Source organism: Girardinichthys multiradiatus, chromosome 14, assembly GCF_021462225.1.
Source record: "Girardinichthys multiradiatus isolate DD_20200921_A chromosome 14, DD_fGirMul_XY1, whole genome shotgun sequence".
In the NCBI taxonomy this organism is placed as follows: domain Eukaryota; kingdom Metazoa; phylum Chordata; class Actinopteri; order Cyprinodontiformes; family Goodeidae; genus Girardinichthys; species Girardinichthys multiradiatus.
Window position 1 is genome coordinate 8231820 of NC_061807.1, and position 17108 is coordinate 8248927.

Consider the following 17108-nt stretch of genomic DNA (forward strand, 5'->3'; position numbering starts at 1 on the left):
GCAGATGATCAAAACTAGGATTCTATCTCAAAACAACTGAAGCTAAAAGTGCAAGAACGTCATTTTTCATTCATTGAAAATGAAAACTGTAAATGTAAAAAATAAAGTTGGTTCAAGAGACCAATCAGTTATGGTTTCTGTGCCAGCACATATCATCATAAGAAATTGATTTAGCTTTATGTCTTCAGTACCGGGGCCAGGACCAGCTGTACAGGGACACTGGTTCCTGTCGGACCCTGTCTAGAACCACCCATGTTATGTGGAGAGAAGGTGTCCGGTAGAAGCCCGGTTTGAGACAATGAGAAAATCATCAACAGCGACAGTGAGCTGGGAAACCTTGCAGACGATACTGGAACTGATTCAGAGAAGCAAGACCTTCTCCATCCATGGCCTCATTGAAGATGACTCTTAGATGCTGTCAGTTCCTACAATGATTCATGATCAATGCTCTGCATTTTATGACAACCTAAAAAACACGAGTTTCTGGCTTTTAAGGATTCTTCATCAAATCTGTAAAAAACACGTCCATGTAATCGTGCTTTTAGGGCAGGCTGTGAGCAAGAGAGGAAAACTATCCTGAGTTTTGTGCCTAAAGGTGTTTTATTTTGTAGAGATATTGAAAGAGTTATGTTTCATCAATGCTGGTAAGTAGTTTTTTATTTTTGTACTTAAGTGTATTTCAGAACCTGTATGTTTTTACTTGTACTTAAGTAAATGAGTTCAATCAGTACTTTTACTTTTATCAGTCTTTTTTACACAAGTATCTGTACTTTTATTAAGTAAAGGATCTGAGTACTGTGTCACCCCTGACAACCATGTGTCTCCATCTGCAGGTCTGACATTGAAGCAGCTACATGCTGCCCCCTACTGACAGGGACCTGGTACTACAACTACATTGTTTCAGCTCCAAAAGCAGAGCTGCAGATATCAGCCATGTCTAAAAATGGAAACAGAAGCAGTGTGTCAGCGCTTGGTTCGTCTGGTCTGAGTCATGTGATCAATGACGTGCAAAGCTTTGTTTGTGACGTCATTAGTTTGGTAGTTCAGCACCTGGTTCAGTGGTTTAGAAACAAGTGAGTCATTAGAGGGACTTGAGTTGTGTTTTGGTGGTGATGTTCTGGGATACAGAACCAGAGAGCAACATGTGGACGGACATGGAACCAGTGAGGAAGAGATGATAAAATAGAGCTGTATGTACAGGTTAAACTGGGCCCAGTTAGAAAGCAGGGCTGAGTCTTGATGATCCCACCACCATCTTGAACTGGTTCCATCTAGTGGTGGCAGTTAGAAACAAGAACCTAAAGACTCTCCTGTTGGCTACTTTATGGACAAATATGTGAATAAAAAGTTTTTTTAGATGAACAGAAATAAATGATTTATCTGTAGAGAATGTATTTATTATAACAGGATCCTCCACATACATGTTCCAGTTTTCTTGGCAGCTTTAATCATCTCTGACATCTTCCTGAAGGTTAGTTGAAGCTCATCTTCATGTCAGTAAAACTGTTAGAACTATTTAATGAATCCTGGTTCATGGTGTTTCTGTGGTGGAGCCATTTTTAATGTTGCTGTTATTACAACGTTTCACCACAAGAGGGGGCAGTCACACTAACAGCCACAGCTTCCAGACCCATTTACTGGAGGTTGGATGAGAAGGGTCAGAGGTCAGAACAGTTTCTGACCGTCTAACGTTGTGTGACGTCATATTAGATCTTTCTGGAGTTATGGGAAATGGAGTCTGGTCATTTTTACCTGGAGACAAGCAGGAGGAATAAAGAGGACTTCTCTTTATGTTATGGCAGCAGATCCCAGAGAGCTGAGATGACCAAGACATTTACTGGTTTCATCATGGTGGTGGTTGGAGATGACCAGAGCCGACCCGATTGGACTTCTTCCTTTCACACTTTAAACCTTTCCTTTTAAGGTCAGCACTTAGAGCTCCAAATGATGTCATAAATACTTTTCTTCCCATCAACTCTGTCCAGCTTCTGTGTCTCTGAAAAGGATCCCCACAGCATGATGCTGCCACCACCATGGTCCACATGGAGTGTTCTGGGTGAAGGTTCTTCTGCATGTTGTCCAGATCTTCCTTAATCTGACCATAGCAGCTTGTTCCACGTGTTTAATGGTTTCCCTACATGGCTGCTGGTAAACTGTAACTTTCTGAATGGGTCTGAATGGAAATTCATGCCACATTTCTAGAGAATGTTGGAGACAACTGGACAGATCTTTGTGAAAACTTCTAGGATTATTGGTTAAAAACAGAAATATGAAACCTGGAAGATTAATGATGAACGGGACTGAATTCTTACTGGAATAAAGATCTTCCATCATGAAATCTCAGCTGAATATATTTATGTGTCTTAAAATGAACGTTAAAAGCAGACTAGACTCTCAAGGAAGACTGTAGATATGGACCATCCAACCACGTCTCTCAGCCTCATAACAGGGAGGATGGAGATAAACCATCCATCATAGGGAAGTTATTCATCACCAGAATATTTCCCAGACATGGTTCAACTCCCTGATCTATCTGATCTAGAACAACAAGGTGTTTCTTCCTGCAGATAATCTGAAGGTCCTGTATTAGAAATGAATCGTAAAGTTTTTACTGTGATTTACTTCCTGTTTTCTTTGTGTTTCCTCTGAACCTTTTCTGCTCCACATCAGTTCAACTATTGATAAAAGGTTAACTTTTTATCATCTTTTTGAGATCATCTTCATGTTCATGAGTGCTGCATCGAGGTGTTTCATGGCGTCTGGAACAGATTCATTGTATTTAATTCATTTGAATGAGGAAAATAAATTCCACATATGAATGATTCCAGTTAGGAGCTCCATCACAGAACAAATTAAATGATAAAGTAGAGGCACCACCAGGGGCGTTTCTAGGGTCTGGAACATTGGGGGCTTTAGCCCAGGCCCTAAATAGTTTCATTTTCATCAGACAGCGGCCCAGTTTCTAAGTCATTTAGAAATAAACTAATATAGGACATGTTGAACCAGTTCTCTGCCTTGGCTGGTTTTCATTGAATGTTAATTATTGTCAATCAAACATCAAAGGTTAACAATAATTTTACTTGTTTTAATGTTTTGCTCGTAGTTGAAGTGAAGGATGAAGAGAAACAGTTTATAACTGATGAAAAAACATTTTAGTGAAGCAGATATTTTATGATCTTTTAATAAACTTTAATCTGAGTTTCTGCTCAGTCCGTCTGACTAAAGTTGTTCTTAAATTCAGAGAAACTCTGTTTACTGTGGCTCAATAAATGGGTTCCTCTTCTCATCGACTAGATGACCTTTGACACGTTCCTCTCATCAAGGTGTTCCAGTCCTGAGGCTCCAGGGTCGTCATTTCTAAAAAGGAAACTGATATAAAGTTGATTTTCTGAAATCTTAGTCAAATGTTAAGATCCAAAAAACACATTTATTTATTGCTTTCTTTTAATTCTGCTGAGAACTTCCAAACCTTCATGAACCTGTTCTGTTTTACTGCATCTTTCCAGATCTTCATTCCACTTATAAAGAAACTATTTATATTTTACCTGCTAAAAATAATAAATGAAACATTTAACAACCCAGTCTGTTGTTCTCCACTGAGTCATTAGTTCAGTCTTTACTATGAAACACTTTCTGTAGAGAAAAAGGTGTTTAAAACAGAACTTAGAGCCTCATCCTGGACTTTTCTTGGACTCTCATCTTTTGTCCTGTTATCAGTACTAATATTACAATTATTAATAAATGTAAACATAAAGTGGTATGAATGTATTAACTTGAGTAAAACTGTATCTTTCTTTAATGAGTTTAGTTTATATAATATTACATATTAGGTTTAGTATTCAGATAATAAACCAGTGAACTAATTAATAATCCACCTGTGATTAACTATGATTTATTTTCATTAATTCTGCTCCTTTAAACAACCCAGAGCTGAATGTTTAGAACCAGAAGATATGAAACAGAAGATGGAGGCTTACTGTTGCTCTTTCTACTCCATCTTTCTGGCACCAGGAGATATTTTCCTGGTTTATTAAGTAACACCTGGTTCTGTCTACATGTAGAACTGGACTAGAGGACCGGCTGCAGTCATGAGATGCAATGTGTTGATCTGAAGGACCTTCTAATGTGTTCAGCTACATTAGGATTAAATGCTTTGATTGTGACTGAACTAAAGGACCACAGAGAAGCTCACAGAGAAGGTTCTACTGTTTTCTATCACGGCCAGCCCATTTAACTCTATCTGATGCTCATTAATGATCCTCCACCTCATGTCTTGCTGAGTGAATCAGTGATTAGCGCTAGCTTACAATTAGCCCATTCTGAGTCAGCTCTCAGGTTTAACGTTAACTTCATCCTGGGTTCAGCTGCTCTGCTTCCACCTGTTCTTGGTCGCTCACCCCAACCAGGCTCCTTCTCTCTGGTTGGCTCCACAGCGGCTCTGAAATGAGGCGTCTCCCCTATTGTAGCCCTGTTGAGGCGCTCAGTGTAACTTTTCAGGTAATGAACGAAGCAGGTTGACGCTCCTGAACTGAACAAATGACCATTTTTTGTCTTGTTCTTTGGACTCATTGTCAGGTTAGGTGGATCAGGCAGTGATTAGATGGAACACAACAGAAACAAATCTGGTTGATTTTAGATAAAAATGAAGTCTATTGTCATTTTGGGGCTTAATGCATCTTTTTAACAGACATGTTCTTTTATATGTCTTCCTGTCTTGGAAACATCTGGGCTTCAGCCCAGGAGGTGATTAGTACCTCTGGAGCCAGTATCATAGGACATTGAACTGTAAAAGCTGGGTGAGATTCTTGCTAATATTCGGTTATATGTGACCTTGTTTTACTTTGAGCCGCTGGTCCTTTAGTGGTCTCTGCAATTATTGTAGACTTCTAACAACGATTAGATAAACCCACCTCAGCAGATGAAGTGTCAGAAAAAACTTCAGTCTGGGAGCAGTAGACCTGATTTCAATGTTGAATTTACCTAAAGAACGCAGCCATGATTTAGATCTACAGTATATATTTCCTCTAGGCTTAGACCAAGAATAACTGCCTGGACTAATAGTGGTCTTAACTTAGAGTTCAATGTTTAAAGTCTGCAAATCATGAAAAGCTCTGAGAAAGCATAAACCAAACCATCAAGCATCAAACCAAAGTGTAATTTGATTCAGTTTTATAAACTAATTTCCTCTTTCTGTTGGGATATTGTGCAGCAAGATGCTTTCTGGTCATCATCTAAGACCAAGTAATCATTTATCCATTGAGCAGGTCTATGGGGAAGTGGAGCGTTCCTGGCTGCTGGCCTATGGTTCTCAGAAATGGGTCAGGACCACTGTGGGCTGCAGGGACTGTTGGACTCTGGTGGTCCCTTCATCTTGACCTCCCTGGAACCAGTTCAATAGCTGGGATGTGTCCCTGGGCTCTTCTGAGTGTTGGCTGCTTTGGCAGGCTGGAGCTCTGGGTGGTTCGATTTCTAAGTGCTGGATAATGTTGGCCTAGCCTTAAAAGTAGACAGGGTGTCTGCCTCACGGACTAAAACTGGGAGCTGGTTCCACAGGAGAGGAGCCTGATAACTAAAGGATCTGCCTCCCATTCTACTTCTAGAGACTCTAGGAACCACCAGTAAAGCTGCAGTCTGAGAACAAAGGGCTCTGTTAAAGTGCATTCACACCCAACATGAATGCAGGACAGGAGCAAGCTATTTACTATGTTAACCCTATGTAAAGGCGTGTTCAGGAGCGAAGCGATGCAAACGGTGTCATTTAGGCGAATAGAGCGAAGTGAAACCTGCGATGTACGCGAATCGAATTTTGCTGGAGTTGAAAACTCAGAACTTTTCTGTTAATTTACGTCACGTCTATAGCTCTGTTGGGACCACAGCCATGGGTTTCAACACTAAAACTCCGGTACATACTTTCCTGGAACTTTTCAAAATAAAGTGTATTAACCTTCTTCCAGCACAGCCAGGAAAGGGGGTAACTGTGGACTTCCTGTGGCGCCATTACCCAAATAAAAGCCCCCACCTTTCCACAAGTCTTTCTCTTTCCACACGGCCTCCGAGGAGGACGGTTCAGGAGAGTCCCAGCGCGCAAATGTCTTTTGCTGGCAAAAAGATATAAATTCAACTGGATCCAAGGAAGCCATATGATCATCGATCATATGCAAAGTTAAGTAAAATGAAATACTATCTGTGTATCCAGTATTTTCATTCATGAACGGGGAAATGAAGGTGTAAGAGTTGCTTACATTTTCTCTTCGAGGCCCCACAGAAGCAAAACTGTTCGAGAGAAGCCCGAAGACGGCAGAGACCGCAGCGGACAACGTTCGTTCTTCATCCACAGCTGGAGGTTAGCGGGAAGCTAACCTTTGTTCACAGAACGAACTGATCGGAATGAACTGAGGAAGTTAATATTAAATAATGTTCTCAGATTCATATTTACAATAGCTCTAATATCAGCATAACAGATGTCATACAAGTATGAAACTCCCAACAAATGCTCAGGGTACATCTATGTTCATGTAGGAAATGATATTTCATTCATAAGTATTTAATTATCAGATTCATGTCAGCAAGCCTGATTTCTAGGTCGCCGATCAGCCATTATTACATGATTATTCAGTACTTATGGCTACCATGCTACATTCTGTTGTCATATCAGCTCCTGCCTGGTGAATTTTCCCGGTACTCGTCCATATGTTTTGGCACAAAAATGTTTATTATATTTAGAAGTTGAGGACAGTACAATTTGTTTTTCTATTGAGTCCAGAATTATTTACTCAGTTGGTGTCCTGGAGGCTGATTTCGTCCCACAACAGCCGGTCCTCAAACTGGGTCCTGGATAGATGGAAGAACCGCTGAAAGCAATCGTGATCTAGACGCTGTTCCTGCAGTAGGTGGTGGTACTCTCCAAACCGTCTCTGGTTCTGTCTCTGGTGAACCCAGGGACGAGGACGCCGGCGCCGTTGTTCAGCTTTCTATAAGTAACGCACCATGACTCTCTCCATGTCTCCATGTTGAGTTAAAACCAGCAAGCAGCAGAAAGAAGCTCCTCCTATTGGATGACGCTGTGGAGCGAGTGAAGCGAGTGAAGCGTTGTCGCCCGCTGGCAGCGCGAATTGCTGGCGCTTTAAATGACTGGTTATGAATTGGACATGTATAAAAAAAGGAAATTAGTGAATAGGAAAACAACTCTTTCCATGTGAATATATTCAAATTTTGTAATAAGTGATGTCTGCTAACAGTAATAAATGAACAGAGAGCAATGTCTGTATTTAACCACTAGGTGGCAGTGTTGTTTGACACATAAACAAGAATAATTGAAGAACTGCTTGTTTCTTGCCTAAATCTAATGAAATTCTATGACTGTCTTAAAAAATAAAACTTTCTTATAATGTTTTGTTTTTATTATGTATGAACTTTGAGTTTCCTCTCTTCCCAGTACTAAGACTGTCTGCTGGACTGTCACTGTGACGGAGCAACAAGCTTCTTGCTATTCATCCAATCAGGATATTATCTTGAAATTTCCTTTTTGTAGAACAAAACTGCCCTGGTGCATGTAGGGAAAAAAACCACGAATCTGCTTTCCACACAGTAACAGAGCTCCATAGAAGATCAAATATGGATCAGAACATTGACAGGACATAGAAATACAGAACCAGAAACGTTGATCAGAACTTGATAAAATGAGTTGATCAGGTAACAGATGTAGAAAAAGCTGCTAGCAGTTTAAAACCTGGACTAATGGCTGCCTGGATAGAAGAACTAATATTTAACATGTGAGCTGCTGTTGATCAGGACTGGAACCATCTCTCTCTGCTGCATCGTCACACTGAGGAGAACAAGTTCTAACATGGTTCTGGAGGATCAGTCAAACTGGACCTGAAATAAACCCTAAAGGCACAAAATATTTACAGGTTTTCTTTGGTCAAAACATTCAAATTATTAACTTGAAGTAAACAGTTTTCATATTTTTCCTCATCTGGATTTGAGTTGATGAGAAAATAATGATGGAGAGGTTGTTCCTCAGGAGGTTCAGGCTGGTGCTGGGTCAGATTTCTGGGTCCGATTGGGTTCAAATGTTAAATCTGTTGCTGTTCTGACTGCAGCATTAATAAATCCCACCGTTTCTCTCCATCTTAAACACATCAGACCTCCAGCTCTCAGAGTCCTGTCCTCCACAGACGTCCTCAGGTTCATCTGCAGCTGTGTGTCCAGGTTGGATCACCTGGCAGAAGAACATCTGGACAGAGGGTTCTGGGTGGTTCTTCATCTCCATCATAACAATTCATTTCACTTCACTGTGTTAACGAGCCAATCAACAGGGGTCCCTAATAAAGTGGCCAGTGAGCGTAGCTCCACAGCTGATCCAAACCCAATCCATGGATGAGGTTCAGGTTCTGCAGACAGCCTCTTCCAGTCAAAGCATCGGACCACTCAGGAACCAGAACACTGATCCAGGACGTCTGAATCTCACTGGACTTTATTAATGACTTCATCAGTTTCCCTCCAGGTTCTGATCCGGGCAGAGAAACGCTGCAGCATGTTTTTACCAGAACCATCAGAGGACCAGAACCAGAGTGTGTGGAGGTGTTTAAGGAGAAGACCTCACAGGATCAGCAGGGAATTATTTCTCTGACTGACTCCATCAGAGAGGAGGGTCCATTTAAAGTTGTCTTCACAATCATCTCCAGAAAGACACCAGTACTCACTGGTCCATTTAAAACCAGAACCAGTCATCATAAAATGGTTCTCCAGCTCAGACACAGGCAGCAAAGAAAAGAAAGAAAAGAGATGATTAGAAAGGCCACAGAATCATACATCCATAACAGTTCCTCTGATGATCCATCAGAACCTTCACTGAGATCTTCTCTCTGATCCAAAGTCAGATTGGATCAGTAATCAAAGATGGATCAACAAACTGATCAGACTTGATGTTCAGCCATCAGAGGAGTCGGATCAGTGGAGCTGGTTCTGGTCCTGATCTCCTCTGGTTGGTCCTGGACCTGAACTGTTGCTGCTGAGGAGACAGAAGACAGTCAGTCAGAAGACAGATGGACAGAAGATAGATGGTCAGAAGATAAATGGACAGAAGATAGATGGTCAGAAGATAGATGGACAGAAGACAGATGGACAGAAGACAGATGGACAGAAGATAGATGGACAGAAGATAGATGGACAGAAGACAGATGGACAGAAGATAGATGGACAGAAGATAAATGGACAGAAGATAGATGGTCAGAAGATAGATGGACAGAAGATAAATGGACAGAAGATAGATGGTCAGAAGATAGATGGACAGAAGACAGATGGACAGAAGATAGATGGACAGAAGATAGATGGTCAGAAGATAAATGGACAGAAGATAGATGGACAGAAGATAGATGGACAGAAGACAGATGGACAGAAGAAAGATGGACAGAAGATAGATGGACAGAAGATAAATGGACAGAAGATAGATGGTCAGAAGATAGATGGACAGAAGATAAATGGACAGAAGATAGATGGTCAGAAGATAGATGGACAGAAGACAGATGGACAGAAGATAGATGGACAGAAGATAGATGGTCAGAAGATAGATGGACAGAAGACAGATGGACAGAAGATAGATGGACAGAAGATAGATGGAAAGAAGACAGATGGACAGAAGATAGATAGACAGAAGATAGATGGACAGAGGACAGATGGACAGAAGACAGATGGACAGAAGATAGATGGACAGAAGACAGATGGACAGAAGATAAATGGACAGAAGACAGATGAACAGAAGATAGATGGACAGAAGACAGATGGACAGAAGATAGATGGACAGAAGACAGATGGACAGAAGATAAATGGACAGAAGACAGATGAACAGAAGATAGATGGACAGAAGACAGATGGACAGAAGATAGATGGACAGAAGATAAATGGACAGAAGATAGATGGTCAGAAGATAGATGGACAGAAGATAAATGGACAGAAGATAGATGGTCAGAAGATAGATGGACAGAAGATAAATGGACAGAAGATAGATGGACAGAAGATAGATGGACAGAAGATAAATGGACAGAAGATAGATGGTCAGAAGATAGATGGACAGAAGACAGATGGACAGAAGATAGATGGACAGAAGACAGATGGACAGAAGATAAATGGACAGAAGACAGATGAACAGAAGATAGATGGACAGAAGACAGATGGACAGAAGATAAATGGACAGAAGATAGATGGACAGAAGACAGATAGACAGATGGACAGAAGACAGATGGACAGAAGATAGATGGACAGAAGAAAGATGGACAGAAGACAGATGGACAGAAGATAAATGGACAGAAGATAGATGGACAGAAGATAGATGGACAGAAGACAGATGGACAGAAGATAAATGGACAGAAGTTAGATGGACAGAAGACAGATGGACAGATGGACAGAAGACAGATGGACAGAAGATAGATGGACAGAAGACAGATGGACAGAAGACAGATGGACAGAAGATAAATGGACAGAAGATAGATGGACAGAAGATAGATGGACAGAAGACAGATGGACAGAAGATAGATGGACAGAAGACAGATGGACAGAAGATAGATGGACAGAAGACAGATGGACAGAAGATAAATGGACAGAAGATAGATGGACAGAAGACAGATGGACAGAAGATAAATGGACAGAAGTTAGATGGACAGAAGACAGATGGACAGATGGACAGAAGACAGATGGACAGAAGATAGATGGACAGAAGACAGATGGACAGAAGACAGATGGACAGAAGATAAATGGACAGAAGATAGATGGACAGAAGATAGATGGACAGAAGACAGATGGACAGAAGATAGATGGACAGAAGACAGATGGACAGAAGATAAATGGACAGAAGACAGATGGACAGAAGACAGATGGACAGATGGACAGAAGACAGATGGACAGAAGATAGATGGATAGAAGACAGATGGACAGAAGACAGATGGACAGAAGATAAATGGACAGAAGATAGATGGACAGAAGATAGATGGACAGAAGACAGATGGACAGAAGATAAATGGACAGAAGATAGATGGACAGAAGACAGATGGACAGATGGACAGAAGACAGATGGACAGAAGACAGATAGACAGAAGACAGATGGACAGAAGACAGATGGACAGAAGACAGATGGACAGAAGATAGATGGACAGAAGACAGATGGAAAGAAGACAGATGGACAGAAGATAGATGGACAGAAGACAGATGGACAGAAGACAGATGGACAGAAGATAAATGGACAGAAGATAGATGGACAGAAGATAGATGGACAGAAGATTGATGGACAGAAGATAAATGGACAGAAGACAGATGAACAGAAGATAGATGGACAGAAGACAGATGGACAGAAGATAAATGGACAGAAGACAGATAGACAGAAGACAGATGGACAGATGGACAGAAGACAGATGGACAGAAGATAGATGGATAGAAGACAGATGGACAGAAGACAGATGGACAGAAGATAAATGGACAGAAGATAGATGGACAGAAGATAGATGGATAGAAGACAGATGGACAGAAGATAGATGGACAGAAGATAGATGGACAGAAGACAGATGGACAGAAGATAGATGGACAGAAGACAGATGGACAGAAGATAGATGGACAGAAGACAGATGGACAGAAGACAGATGGACAGAAGATAGATGGACAGGAGACAGATGGACAGAAGACAGATGGACAGAAGACAGATGGACAGATGATAGATGGACAGAAGACAGATGGACAGAAGATAGATGGACAGAAGATAGATGGACAGAAGACAGATGGACAGAAGACAGATGGACAGAAGACAGATAGACAGAAGACAGATGGACAGAAGACAGATGGACAGAAGATAAATGGACAGAAGATAGATGGACAGAAGACAGATGGACAGAAGATAGATGGACAGAAGAAAGATGGACAGAAGATAGATGGACAGAAGATAAATGGACAGAAGATAGATGGACAGAAGACAGATGGACAGAAGACAGATGGACAGAAGATAGATGGACAGAAGACAGATGGACAGAAGACAGATGGACAGAAGATAGATGGACAGAAGACAGATGGACAGAAGATAGATGGACAGAAGACAGATGGACAGAAGACAGATGGACAGAAGATAGATGGACAGGAGACAGATGGACAGAAGACAGATGGACAGAAGACAGATGGACAGAAGATAGATGGACAGAAGACAGATGGACAGAAGATAGATGGACAGAAGATAGATGGACAGAAGACAGATGGACAGAAGACAGATAGACAGAAGACAGATGGACAGAAGACAGATGGACAGAAGATAAATGGACAGAAGATAGATGGACAGAAGACAGATGGACAGAAGATAGATGGACAGAAGATAGATGGACAGAAGACAGATGGAAAGAAGACAGATGGACAGAAGATAGATGGACAGAAGACAGATGGACAGAAGATAGATGGACAGAAGACAGATGGACAGAAGATAGATGGACAGAAGAAAGATGGACAGAAGATAGATGGACAGAAGATAAATGGACAGAAGATAGATGGACAGAAGACAGATGGACAGAAGACAGATGGACAGAAGATAGATGGACAGAAGACAGATGGACAGAAGACAGATGGACAGAAGATAGATGGACAGAAGACAGATGGACAGAAGATAGATGGACAGAAGACAGATGGACAGAAGACAGATGGACAGAAGATAGATGGACAGGAGACAGATGGACAGAAGACAGATGGACAGAAGACAGATGGACAGAAGATAGATGGACAGAAGACAGATGGACAGAAGATAGATGGACAGAAGATAAATGGACAGAAGACAGATGGACAGAAGACAGATAGACAGAAGACAGATGGACAGAAGACAGATGGACAGAAGATAAATGGACAGAAGATAGATGGACAGAAGACAGATGGACAGAAGATAGATGGACAGAAGATAGATGGACAGAAGACAGATGGAAAGAAGACAGATGGACAGAAGATAGATGGACAGAAGACAGATGGACAGAAGATAGATGGACCAAGAGACAAACCTTTGACTTCGAGCTGAAATGTTTTCCTTCTCAGCAGTTCTCCCTTCCTCCAGACTCTACATCTGTACTCTCCACTGTCTCTCTCTGTGGGACGTCTCAGAACCAGACTGAGGTCTCCAGTTTTCAGCAGGTCTTCATTCATCTTTGTTCTGTTTCTGTAGAACTGGTCCTGTTCGTCAAGATGATCAGAACCTTTCTCAAACACATGGACCTTCCTCTCTTTAATGTCCCACCACACCACTCTAGCATCTCCCAGCAGATCAGGTGTTGTTGTGAACGGCAGCAGGACAGACTCCGCCCCCTCCTCCACCTTCACCTGACAGTCTGAGAGAACAACAAAGAGGAAGATGAGCTGTAGAGACAGCAGCAGCAGCAGCAGCTCTTTATCACTTTATTGACTGATTGTATAGAATCATCTCCAATGGAGAAAATCTCCAATTTTGCATTATTTGCTGTTATTTCAGCTTTTAACTTTATATTCTCTCTCTTTTCTCTTCCTAGAAGCTACACCTGGCCTGACTCTGTGTCTACCTGTGACACCTTTCTGGAGAGGGGAATCGTCCAAGCTTCTGCTGGCAACAACTTAATACTCACCTTCTACAGATGATCCACATGGCCCTGTCTTTCAGTGTTTAACCCTTTCTCTCTCCTAGACATGGCTACTGACTGAGCTTCTACTGTAACTAACTCTATGTTCTCTTTTTCAGACTCTAACCTTGAGAACTGGCTCAGAGTTTATCTGTTCTTTCTTTCTAGATGAAACGACTAAAGGAGCTACATCCATTAACATTTACTTTTCCTTCCCATAGAAAGTACTCCTGGATCAGTGCTTCTTTGTTCTCTTTGTGTCTCTGCTCTGTTCTCTCAAACCCCCAGTCGGTCGTGGCAGATGGCCGCTCACACTGAGCCTGGTTCTGGTTCTGCTGGAGGTTTCTTCCTGTTAAAAGGGAGTTTTTCCTCTCCACTGTCGCTACATGCATGCTCAGTATGAGGGATTGCTGCAAAGTCAACACCAGTGACTGTCCACTGTCTCTACATGCTCATCCAGGAGGAGTGAATGCTGCAAGTCACTGACTGGATGCAATCTGCTGGGTTTCCTTAGATAGAAAAACTTTTTATCCAATTTGAATAAATAACTGAATCTGACTGAACTGTTCAATGATTAGGATTAATAGGAATGTATGAACCTGACTGTTGTGAAGAACCTTGAGACGACATGTGTTGTGAATTGGAGCTATAGAAATAAACTGAATAGAAAGCTGAAGGCCAGAAGAAGATGAGAGCAGAAGGTAACAGAAATGATCTTCATTGGATCAGCTGCTGCTTCCTCCAAACAAACTCCATCACTGAGTGGTTCTGCTCCATCGGTTCTGTTGGACCTTGGAACATGTTAGCAGGATGAAGCAAACGAGTCAAAGCTTCAGTCTCTGAGAGCAGAACCACAACATGAAGAGGAACATCTATACTTCAAACTGGACCAGACTGTCTGTTGGATTCTTTCAGAACTTCACAGCTAAATATCTGGACCCGTCTCCTACAGAGGAGCTTCTACAGATGTTCAGAAGGAGAAAGTTCTTCCAGGTTGAATTTGGTCCTTCATATTCAGTTAAACCTTCCCCCAAGGAGCTGCACTCCAGATTATTTGGACCTGGAACTCCAGTCCAGAAGAACTCTCACCCATCAACATCCCATAATAAACAGCGTGAGTTGGTGGACCAATCAGGATGAGGTTCTGTGTGTTTGTGACAGAATCTTGAGGACCAGTTCAGTTTGGTTCTGTCAGACCTTCAGCAGTAGAGGACTTGTTTAAATGAGCAACATTTTGTCAGTAGAACCGAGCCATGAGTCACCTCTGGTTCTGGTCGCTTTCATCATGTGATCTCTGAGATCTTCTCTGGACTCTGTGGACTCACCTGTTGGTACCGAGTGGTTCTCTGGTTCCACTGATGAAACACAAACATCTGATTACTGTTGGAGGTCCAACTAGTTAGTGAGAACCAGACAGAAATGTTCCTGTGCTGATCCAAACAGTTCCCTTGGAAGAACCTATCAGAACCTGGGCCTCAGTTCTTCTGCTATCATGTGAATTTAGTGAGAAATGCTGCAAATCTTGATGTGATGTTGGTTCTGCTGATTTCAGGACAAATGTTCCTGTCAGATGTCAAACCAGCGGTTCTGGTTCTAAAGCTGCAGGAACTTAAATGCTGATGTTTCTCTTCTGATCCATGTGTCGGTTCTGAACCCAAACCCGTTTCTCCAGCAGTGGAAATGGTCCCGAGTCAAAGCGTCCAGCTGCTTCTTCAGTCCCACCAAAGCTTCCATTGATCAGATTAGTGTTTGTCATGAGAAGTGATGAAAACCTGGAGCTGGAAACTGGACCTCTGCCTCCTGCACTGGTTCCTCATCTTCATCATTCTAATGTGTTGCTATGGAAACATGCTGCACTCATTACATCACATTTACTTTGACTCTTCCACCTTCTAATGAGCCTCTGATCACTATTGATCACAACTAATCAGCTGATTGGAAAAATACAACAACATCAGATTTAAACCACTGACCTTTGACCCAGAGATCAACTTGTTTCTTCATCAGGATGTTTCCCTTCCTGCTGGAGACGATGCAGGTGTAGATGTTACTGTCTCCATCTGTGGGATGTTTCAGAGTCAGACTGAGGTCTCCAGTTCTCAGCAGGTCTTCATTCATCTTGGTTCTGGTTCTGTAGAACTGGTTCTGTTTTTCAGGCAAATCAGAACCATTCTTATTCACATGGACCTTATCTCTTTCCTTGTCTATCCACTCCACCTTAGCATCTCCAGGCAGGTGAACTATGGTTCTGCAGGGCAGCAGGACCGACTCCACCCCTGAATCCACCTCCACCTTGTAATCTGAGAGGACAACAAAGGACAAGATGAGTTGGACAGACAGCAGCAGGAGGTCTGATGGTCACATGACTGTCTCCTCCTTGTCTCTGAGTCTCATGTTGGTGGAGGACTCTCAGGATGAAGAAGGTCCAGCAGGTTGTTTGAGGACATGGACCAACCAGGTGACCTGAGCTCACCTGACGTCTGTCTTCTGTCTGACAGAAACCAGTTTAAACCAGTTTCTGATGAAGACGTGTTTCTTCTTCATGACATTTGGAGGAGCTACTAAAGAAGGAGTCAGAAACTACTAAGGAACCAATCAGATGGATGGATGAGTGAGAATATTGTGGAGCAGATGATGATCAGAGAGCTGAGAACCCTCTGAGTTCATGAACCATGATGGAAGCATCAGGTCAGAGATATCTGTCCAGCTTCTGATGAAGATCTGGGAATCAGCTGCTGACTGACAGCAAACTAACAAGCTCTGCTTCATCCTCAGTCACTGACCCATTAGGTTCTGGTTCTGTTTGTCGTCAACCTTGTAACCTGTAACTCTATGTGTTACATTAACGCTCAGCTTGGACTCCTGCCATACTTGCACAATGATCACCTGCACTGTTGTATTGCTCTTGCATCTTATACTGCTCTATATTTACTCTCACTCACTTAAAACTGTGCACATATATTTATATTATATTGTAGATATGTTTATACTGTTTAATTTGTATTGTATTGCACCGACTACGCCAAAACAAATTCCTTGTATGTCCAAAAACGTACTTAGCAATAAAGCTTTTCTGATTCTGATTCTGAACCTGACAGAGACATGAAGCTGCTGAGATCTGACCCAGAAACCACCTAAAGGTTCCTCAGAGACACAGCGAGAAGCTTCTAGAGTCCTGATCAGGATCCTCATGGAGAAGGTTGTGACAATGACAGGAGATCAGACAGTGACCATCAGCATTATGGGTAATGTAGTTTTAGAGACTCACCTGACATGAAATAGAACCGAAAATGATATAAAAGACCTGCAGCAACAATTAGAACCAGAACCAGGAGAACCAGGAGAGCTTTGGCCCAGGATGGAAATCGTTCTGTGGAGACACATGAAGAACATCATGACCTCTGACCTGAATCTACAGCAGGTGTCTGTTTATATTCCTGACCTTTAACCAGCAGTTCTATGTCTGTAACTCTCTGTTCTCCTCCTCTAAAGGTTCTGACGGTGCAG

At 42.0% G+C, this 17108-nt stretch overlaps 1 protein-coding gene and 1 long non-coding RNA gene across 2 annotated transcripts in view; both read right to left on the minus strand.

The window, feature by feature from the left end:
* Nucleotides 1-3064: 3064 nt before the first annotated feature.
* Nucleotides 3065-6406, minus strand: LOC124880657. The gene is made up of 2 exons (XR_007041417.1): nucleotides 6243-6406; nucleotides 3065-3369 (listed from the first exon to the last, which is right to left on the minus strand). It is a non-coding gene; the product is annotated as an uncharacterized LOC124880657 (long non-coding RNA).
* Nucleotides 6407-7710: 1304 nt separating this feature from the next.
* LOC124880625 (junctional adhesion molecule-like) overlaps nucleotides 7711-17108 on the minus strand; it is an 84727-nt gene continuing 75329 nt past the window's right edge. Inside the window, exons 3-5 of the mRNA XM_047385903.1 lie at nucleotides 15575-15893; nucleotides 13014-13337; nucleotides 7711-9013 (exon numbers count right to left, since the gene is read on the minus strand). Of these exons, the coding sequence (XP_047241859.1) occupies nucleotides 8919-9013; nucleotides 13014-13337; nucleotides 15575-15893 (738 nt within the window). The 3' untranslated portion in view covers nucleotides 7711-8918. The remainder of the gene's footprint in view (nucleotides 9014-13013; nucleotides 13338-15574; nucleotides 15894-17108) is intronic.